The sequence below is a fragment of the Diadema setosum genome, chromosome 18 (genome assembly GCF_964275005.1).
Source record: "Diadema setosum chromosome 18, eeDiaSeto1, whole genome shotgun sequence".
In the NCBI taxonomy this organism is placed as follows: domain Eukaryota; kingdom Metazoa; phylum Echinodermata; class Echinoidea; order Diadematoida; family Diadematidae; genus Diadema; species Diadema setosum.
In genome coordinates, this window is record NC_092702.1 from 16,005,545 (window position 1) to 16,015,146 (window position 9,602).

At 37.1% G+C, this 9,602-nt stretch overlaps 1 protein-coding gene across 1 annotated transcript; it reads left to right on the forward strand.

Moving 5' to 3' along the window:
• The first annotated feature begins 3,779 nt into the window (after positions 1–3,779).
• Positions 3,780–9,279, forward strand: LOC140242067 (uncharacterized). Its single transcript, XM_072321828.1, has 4 exons — positions 3,780–4,135; positions 6,486–6,584; positions 7,308–7,679; positions 9,017–9,279. The coding sequence occupies exons 1-4, from the start codon at positions 3,826–3,828 to the stop codon at positions 9,202–9,204; spliced, it is 969 nt and encodes a 322-aa protein (XP_072177929.1). The 5' UTR covers positions 3,780–3,825; the 3' UTR covers positions 9,205–9,279.
• Positions 9,280–9,602: the final 323 nt, after the last annotated feature.

The following is a 9,602-nucleotide window of genomic DNA, read 5'->3' on the forward strand; positions in this document are numbered from 1 at the left end:
TTGTTACAAGGCATATCATGTTCAGAGGTCGTTGTCCAAGTCAAGCGTTTTGCTTATTGATAACGATCTCCTCCACCTGTACACTTAAAGATCTGTAATGATATTTATGTATTATTTCACATGATTATATATTTGTAAAGCGACATTTTTTTTTATATTTTCATGACTTGTGAATAATTATGTTCGATATTGTTATACTTATCTTCTGTTATGTACAAGTGGAGAAATAAAACTTACTGAAACTGAAACTGAAAACACCCCGTACAGCAGTATAAAGTAAAACTTGAAGCAATAATGTGTGCACATAATGTGGACGAGTGTGGTGTGTTTTATTTTAATTTTTTTTTTTAAGTGTGCTGAATTATGCAAATTTCTCTTCTTTTTTTTAAAAGATTAAGTCCATGTGATTTGTGTTCCTTTGGTTGTTTGTTTGGGTATGTGACTTTCCTATGTCCATCTCCAAGTTTTTTTTCCGCCTTTCTGCAAAAAAGACCTAACGACACAGGCTGTTCGCTTTTCAGCGACAAAAGAATTATCAACAATGCTAATCATAACGATAACAACGTTTTGAACACACTGTCAAATGGCAATGAAAAAAAAAAATAGAAAGAAGAGACTCTTTATCGCCTCAGGCCGATAATCCAGAAATGAAACCCACAACCTCCCACGAAAGGGAGTTTCAATAAGGTTAATTGGCCGAAGTTAAATGTGTAATTAACTTGTTAGTGCGAAGTTAGGTAAGAAATGAGGCAAAGCAAAGACAGAATAATATTCACTGGTTTTCGAACAAACCACATGTGACCCACTTTGCCGTTGAGCTAGAAGCTCCACGCACCAGCGAGTTAATGTGTGAGGATGATTATGGTAGGGATTATTTCGTGATATAAGAGACAAGCTCGACAGAAGAACAAATACGGTACAACAGTCAATACGCAAACTTGTCTCACAAAATAGACCGTCATTGGTAAATACGCATGGCCAAACACATGCTGTATACGACTTCCCTTGTAAGACTGGTTAGACACGGGGGAGAGGGATGCAGCTACATTATACGGACGATCTTGATGTGGTCCAACTTTACTATTCAGCTACTTGATCCAGCGCCCGTTATGCATTTCTAGGTAAGGCTGACACGAAAAACCGACAGTGATTTTGCTACTGTAAGATTATAATATGCTAAATGCTCAGTGTGTGTCTCTGTGCATGTCTATGTCACGTCTGTGTCTCTAGTGCGTAACAATTTGCACTGGACACTTGACCGAGAAGACACCTGCTGAAACATGGTATCATGTGTGTTTGATTCATACAGAATCTAGCGTAGATAATGGGTGGCGTTGCATGCATTGCGATGCTTCGCTCCCACTGCTGGGCGCCATTCAACACAGTGGTGTTGTATTGCACAGTGGCGTGATTGAACACAGCTGGACTGCGGTCGGGGTTTTAATTAAGAATCTAATCAAAATTATGGATAGTGGATACACTATGATTGTATTGTCTGCGACTCGCCTGCATTCAAACCGTGCTTTCCCCCTCTGCGCAGATGACAAGTGGAGTTGAATGAAAAATTACATGCAAACACAATGCAGGATGCGACAATGTGTTCGTTATTACATTTCAAAGGAAACTCATGCATTGTCAACGTAAGTTGGATTGTGCATAATTATTGCTCTGAATTTGAGTTACCACACCACCAAGCTCTAAATCTTCTCTGTATCAAACCTTACAGTGCAGAAGTGTTATTCTTCAAATCCAATTATTAATGTACAGATTCTTTATTTTCGAGGTGTTGAAAGTTCAAGGTCAAAACAAACAAGCAAACTACATCAGTGCTAGATTCTATGCCAAGTTTGAATAATCACATCAGTTGACATGCATATCAAAAAAGAAATGAACAATATTAACAATACAATGATGTTGATCAAAATGCGAATTATTAATCTGTATCGCCCTCTTAAATCACCTATAAAATGACAATTTGGGGTATTTTCAGAATTGTCCGCCATTAAATTTCGCGATTCCATGTGCTGCGAAAGCGATCTATTTACGAGGACCTTTGCACCCAGTGATACCTGTATGATTTCATTTCACACGATAGGAGAAGTCCTTACGCTTGTTTGTAACACTAGCGCAATTCGGTATGCCCTATTGAGAAGCAAAAAATATTGTAAAATGGTTTACAGTGTTTAAATTTCCAGTGATATCTGTTGTGGGTCAATGACTTAGTACCTTTCGTTTTATATATTTATTCGTGTTTTTTTTTTCTGGGGGGGGGGGGGGGCGGGGATGTGGTAGGATAGTGTGTGTAAATATTTAAAAGCTTCCTAAAAAAGAAAGCTGGGCAAGTCAGGTTTATTGTCGAGAGAAATCGGATGGTAGTCCAAACGTCAGACCAACCTATTTGTCTTTCAATGCACCGACATAAGCACTTATCATGCTTATCGCACACTTAAGCGACCTTTCTCGCATTCGTGTAACAATAGACTACGACAACACGTTTCCACACAGTGACTTTAAATCTATACTGCCGCGATCATCGCAATCAATACTATTCTATTGTTGTATTTTATATGCTCTGTTACCGACCTCCATTTGCACATGCGGGACTTCCATTGATGGGGGAACAATCCTCACAGTTTGCAAAGGAGAACGGCAACAACACTAGACTGTTTGAACCAGAAGCCCTATCAATATGCATTGAATATAACGTCACATTGCGTATACACGCAGACTGTTTGGTACCGAAGAACGTTATGATATCAGTAGGCCTATTTTTGTCTCTGTATAATCATGCGATATGTTTCTTTTGTTGTTCGATTGGGTTGCACATCAATCTAAAGCACATGATGTTTTTAATTACAAGCTCTCATTTTCCTTTTGTAAGTGTTTGAGTCGATTGTAAGAGTGGTCCACAGTATACAAGCCCTGCTTTGGACCTCTCATTTTCCCCTCATAGCATGGATAATGAATCACATTTATTTAAACCTATATACGTTTACATGACATTAATATAATTCGTTAATCACCTTTTCATTGTAAAGTTATTATTGTGTACTGGATATATCATTTGCATTTTTCGTATATCACGTTATGTTTGGTTGAAGAAAAAAATGAAGAGAAAACTTAGAATTACCAAATTTGTGTTGACCGATTACCTCTAGTACAGTTTTGCTTCACATCGTTGCTAAATCGGGCTTTTACTGTAGGCTTGAATAAGTTTCTAACACAACAGTTAACTTTAACACTTTTCTCCAGCTGTTAAGCGTTTAGAGCGACAGTAAGGTCTACTAGGTGCTCAATTATTCATTCATATTGTCCTTACCGTGGCGGCCCATCTTTTGTTGCGTAAAAAAGCTTAAAAAGTTTTTAAAGTTAAAATACGCAGTCATGACTACAAGTTATCTATTGAACAGAATTAGGCACGTAAATTAACAAATAAGCCATTTCGTCATCTACCAAGCTGTGCCTGCTCATGCCAAAATCAGCTGCTCATTACACCAGCACACACACTCACTCATACAAACGAACTATGTTCCGAAACAAATTTCCCTTTCAGCATTATATTCGTGTGTGCATGATAACATGAATAAAATTAACCTTCAAAATATAACGATATATATCTTATCTATCAGTTCTGTCAATATGTTAATGCATCTTAATGGTTATTTGATCATTTCCTTCACGTTTTGTCCATCCCACCCCCTTTGCTTGATTCTGTAGGCCGTAATGTGTAGTGTCATTTAAAAACAAAGAAGACAAACAAGATGGCGAATGCACAACAACGTATGCCGTAGCTCCCATTAGGGCTCCAGCACAGCCCTCGTCGTCATGGAAACAAACTTCGAGATCAATGTCACAGATCTTCAGCTCCGCAACCTGGCGGAGCACATCCCTCCGTCAAAGTCCGATGACCTCGGGCTGAATCTCGGGCTTACAAAAACTGACATGGAAGAGATGTTTGGGGGCAAGGTCATTCAACCCTCAGAGAAGACGTTCCAGATCTTGGCCCGCTGGCGGACCAACCTGGACCCGGTACTGGTCCGATGGAGGAACAAAGTGGAAAGGAGACAAACCGAGCGAGTGAAGCTAGAAAAGGCTATGCAGCAAAGCGGTCTCGAGGAGTGCATACCGTGTATAGGTAATGAGCAACTTTGATTTCTTCTTTAAACAGATAAACAAAACAAGTTTCAGCCCATGTGAGTATATGGAGAGTAGGACATATTATCACGTCCAATTCCTTCTGGAATTAGAGCAGTCTGGATAAATCTAGGATTTGTTTTTTATTTCTTTTATGTCATAGAATCACTCTTAAAGTCTGTTAAATAGTACAGAGTATTGTTCTCGAGGGGATAGAGTCCAGAAGTATCTATAGTTTTAAACGTATTTTTACTAATTCCTCTCCCTCTTCCCTAATAGGAACAGAGTCCCATAAACATTAACTCCTCTTGATTTCAGAGTCTTTGCGGAACTACAAAGTGCCTAATGGTACATGAAGATTACTTGCTTGTATTGCATTTGACTTTGAATGAATGAGAATCTAAGTAGTGTGATAAGTACAAAGTACAAAGTGCAACTGAAGAGGGAGAGCGAGACCTTTTGGATTTTTGTGTTTTGCGCTTGATACGAAAGAATTGCAAACAGAAAAACAAATAATTTGAAGGTCGCAAACCTTTGCTATCAATTATAGTGCCACTGCTTTGACATATCGCAGACTACTAGCATGTAATGATACGATTCAATTCCAGTTGTGGTGTTCGTATCATCATCAGTATCAACAGATCAAGGCACAGATTGCTTAGCATGTCATATGCCTTCCACGGCGTGCCTCTCGAAAGATAGGATTATTTTAAACTATACATTTTGTTTGATCGAATTTTCACCTTTATCTCTGGGTCTTTGCAGGTTTTATATACATTCCATTCGTGCAGGGCTCGCATATTATACAGATATGTCCTTGTTAAAATTAGCAATTGTCTGGAAATGGCTTCTGTTGTCGAAACAAGCCAGTTCGTTGATGCAAAACTAGCATGCTATTGCTCACACGGCTAGGGAAGATAATTTGAGACAACTTCGCAAAAAAACAAAAAAAACAAAAAAAAACCACACACACCAAAAAAAAAAAAACCCCAACTTTCTTTCTATATGAGAATAAAAAAAAATTGTTTTTTCCCCTTGTTTATTTGTTTAGTGAAATTTCGTATTTTACTTTGATAAACCGTCAACAGAAAAATGGAATGATTTCATGAAGAAAAGGAGATATACACACACAACACAACACGCAAAATGTTCTCTGACACCATCATAGATTCTTATTCGAAATTGATAGCAGGTTTTTAAACGCTTTCTATTCATATATATATATATATATATATATATATTCTTTTTTTTTTTTGCAAAGAAAGATTTCTTTTACGCAATAGCCATGAAAACGGATGTTCACTTTATTACATCATAATATTATAACCGTTTGACGACATATAAACGGTGCTATGAGCCGTCTAATATACGATCGTGTATTGAAAATGTATGGTAACAAAATAATGATATCTGTTCGAGTCACCCAACTGTTTTGTTATGTCGGCTGTTGCTTTGCCCTACCCATCAAATATTTTGAAGTTCTTTCTTAACAGAAATATTTGCTAAAAGTGAGAATGATATAAGCAACTTTAATATGAAGAATATTGAATTAGAACACATGTTCACTGCTTTACCCTAAATGACTCACTTAATGAATTGCCTTTTGACTTACCTATTTGAGAAGCAACTTCAATTATTTACGTATAAAAGTGTACGAAGGACACAAAGTGCATGCAGAAGAAGTTCAACTAACTAGCTGTAAAATCAAATGACAATGTATCTAAAGAAGTCGCACAACGTGTAATCGTATGAACAGCCGAGCGCATAGGATTGTTGGAAGTAAATTTGAATTAATTAATTTTCTGATTAAGAAAGATCAGTGACAATTCCAATAATGGAGTATAGATTATATATATATATGTTTATATATATTATACATATATATATATATATATATATATATATATAGAAGAGTTTGTTTGCAAAAACCGATAAGTCCATTTTTGAAGATTTTGAAGTACTGTCTCTGTAATAAAGTACAAAATAATACCTTTTAAATGATATATTGGTCACTACATGTAAAGGTACATTTTTGAAGTTATGGTCAAAAGAAGCACAAATTTTCTTATCATTCTCTTTATTTTTCTTGACGTTTAATCGCAAATATCTCCATTTGGCAAATATGGACTTATCGGTTTTTGCAAACAAACTCTTCATATATATATAAATATATATAAATATACATACGTATATATAATATACATAATATTATACAGATGATATATATGTATATATATTTATATATGATAATTATAGTGGCTTTTTTAATGCATGATATGGAGTCAAAATAATGGTTCTTTAGCACTGTTTAGACATTAATTTGTGTGATCTTTACTTCCTCAACACTATAGACTCTCAAGTAACGAGGAAGGAGAATGAATCGGGAGACGCCAAACCCACCGTGAATCTTTCCCTGCCTTATGGTGCTAAAGATGCCGACAGGAAACAAGGTAGCATGCAGAATTCGTCCTCTTACACTTGATATTTTCATGAGAACTCGGATGCTTGTTTGGATTCCTTTTGCCACTGTGACTCAGTGACGTCAAATGTTTTTTTTCTTGCCATTATGAATATTGAACTTGTTGCAGTGAAGTCTATGTTCTGATTGATTTCATTGTTTAGGTCGTAATGGATTATTCTCCGGAGTCCACGATTCCCTTGTTTGAATTTGGCTGATGCTGATATCTCAGTGTGCGCACTGAGTATTAGTCATAAATATAATATTAGTTGAGGAAAAAGTTTAAACAGTATGATATTTTAGGCCAAATACCAAGTTCCCAGAATATTTGAAATTAGAAGGGTTGGTTTTCATGGAACATTATAAATGTTTCAAAGTACATCGTATTATTGCTGCCTCGATATGCGTAAGCTCATATGCGTTTAACTGCACCTAAAGTTCATAACCGATTTTGGCTAAACTGCATTTACCTGCATGGTGACCGGCTATCATTTGGTTCCAGGTGATTAAGACTGGATGAATTATAATACATGGCCATTTTGGCATATGACGGAAGACATTAGTCATATTGCAAACAATGATTTCATCCTATACAGTATAGACATGTTTTCTTAAAACACGGGAAAGAAACGGGTACGACATGCTATTAATCTTCAAATTACTACTCGTCTACGTATAAACAAAAAGACATCATTCTCGCTTGTTTCCTCATCAGAAATCGAGATCCGAGCAACATTTTCTGGCGATGGCGGAGATTTACTTCAACGCGTCCATAACCATCTTTACGGACTCCTCCTTAACCCTACGAAACCGCATCAAAACTGGTCACGGATTCGAGATCTTAGAACAGTCTTCGAGCAGTTCGGAAGTCTGAGCAACATTGAGGTGTTCCCCATTTGCTTCATGGTAGACGTGGTGTCCCTAGCTAATTTGAATCAACTCAAAGCGTGCATCGAAAACGGGCAGCTTGCAGAATCGTTACTGGGCGTCCTTGTTGCAGACTTAGAGGGGAATGATCACCAGAAGCTGCGGTTAACCATAGAACTGGATACCGAGTCGTATGCCAACGGTGAACGATTTTTCATAGGTAGGATCTTGATAGATTAAGCCTATACTACCCCCCCCCCCCCAAGCAAAAGCAAACTTAACAAACATAGAATCTATCTGCCTTGTCTTATTTAATTTCTGTTGAATGACATTATGATATCAGGGATACCATTTCTTATGAATTACGTCATTCGATCTGATATGGCTCACTTGTCCAACGCCGCTGGCACACTCTCATTGCCTTGGTATACTCATCCCTGATATTTGATCATCTCTGAGGAACGATTCTGAACACGTGACACAATCCTTTTTTTTTTTATTAGATTCAGCATACGCATTTTGTTCCTCGAGAAACAGAACAATTTCAATTTGACTATGATAAAACAAACATATCCTTCAGTCCTTGGCATGCCTGGTGCAATGTATCAGATTACACATGACAGCGTTTCATCCATAACAATATTGAGTGAGTTACTGCTTTCTTCCATAATCAGTCTTTTTTTTTTTCGATTGAGATGTTGAACGTAATTGATAAAAATATGTGGCAATGCTGTCTGTCATTCAAAGGTGGAAAAGAGTATGGGAACAATAAACTGTGACTGTAGAGGTGACAATTAATATGAGTTTACTGTTCTGTGCCGCATAATCCGTTGCTTTTAAGCGGATCAAGCGAATTTTCATCGCTCCCTGGCAAGATTGATTGCAATTTTATCGCCCTGTGGACGGTTCGATATTACCACACCACTCCTGGCATTACCTGTGAATGCAATGTCCCGACGGACATATTCTACCTCATCACCCTAATTTTAATGCAACTGTATTAACAGCCATTGACATTGCGCAACGTTTCATAGGATGTAAGAGTTATAATATGTATATATATATATATATATATATATATATATATATATATACTATATAAGAATGGTAGAAGGTGAAACTGGAATCATCTAACTGAGGACAGTCTAACTGAGTATTGCATTTGCAAAGAAAATGGTGAGAAAAGAAAATACCACGTCACCTCCTTTGCCAGGGACAATACCCTGGACTCTAATCAACTAATGAAGCACGGTAGATATCACTCTGACGAAAATTTTTATTTTTAATCTGTACTATTCAGTTTATGATGACTACATCTTTAGAAAGGTTATATCCCAACTAGAATGTTGGTGTTTGAACAACCCAATTCTAACATCTTACATGACCTCTGCAACTCATAATTTCTAGGTATTTAAACATGATTGGAATCTCCAGTTAAACGTAATAATCCAACATCAAATACCAGCTGAGGATAAGTTCACAGGTTTACATTGTAGATATAAAATATCCCTCTAAGTCTTCTGGGTTTTTTTGTCAATATTGTTTGTTCGTCTCAAGATCTCGACCCTTCACTGTCTCTGAGTGACCTTAACTCAATGGCCACCGGCCAAGACGCCGCTGAATCATCCACCGAGAATTTCAATGCCTGGAAGACTCCAAGACCAGATACAGCCCTAATGGATGGCCACCAGCACGGAGTGAATTTGGTATGGCGGAATCTGTCCAAGCAACAGTTTGGATTCTAAGAATCTCTGCTCCACGTATACCGTGTGATTCCACAAACCAACTCCTATCTCTCATTATGGAAAAGGTGCATCATCCCCCTCTTCCCTCCCCCTAAAAAGAACATTAAGGAGGATGTATTTTGCAATATTTTGTGAATAGAAAGATTCAAATTATCAATGAATAATATCATATTTTGCATTCAAAGACATCAGCTTTGTTTTGTGCTTTTCAGGCATGTCAGGTGCCGCGACGCTGATAAGCCTGCTATTATGTATATTATATATATTCATATCCACTAACTCTGAGGCTATAGATAAAGTAGACAACTCCTAAGATATAGTTTTCTTCGATTTTGAATTGCAGAGATAACTTGGCGATAACCAAAGAAATGATATAGTGTACTAAAGAAGAAAGACTT

Coding starts and splice junctions, on each gene's coding strand:
- LOC140242067 (XM_072321828.1), top strand. CDS start 3,826: ATGGAAACAAACTTCGAGATCAATGTCACAGATCTTCAGCTCCGCAAC. Junction 4,136..6,485: donor GGAGTGCATACCGTGTATAG/GTAATGAGCAAC, acceptor TCAACACTATAG/ACTCTCAAGTAACGAGGAAG. Junction 6,585..7,307: donor AGATGCCGACAGGAAACAAG/GTAGCATGCAGA, acceptor TTTCCTCATCAG/AAATCGAGATCCGAGCAACA.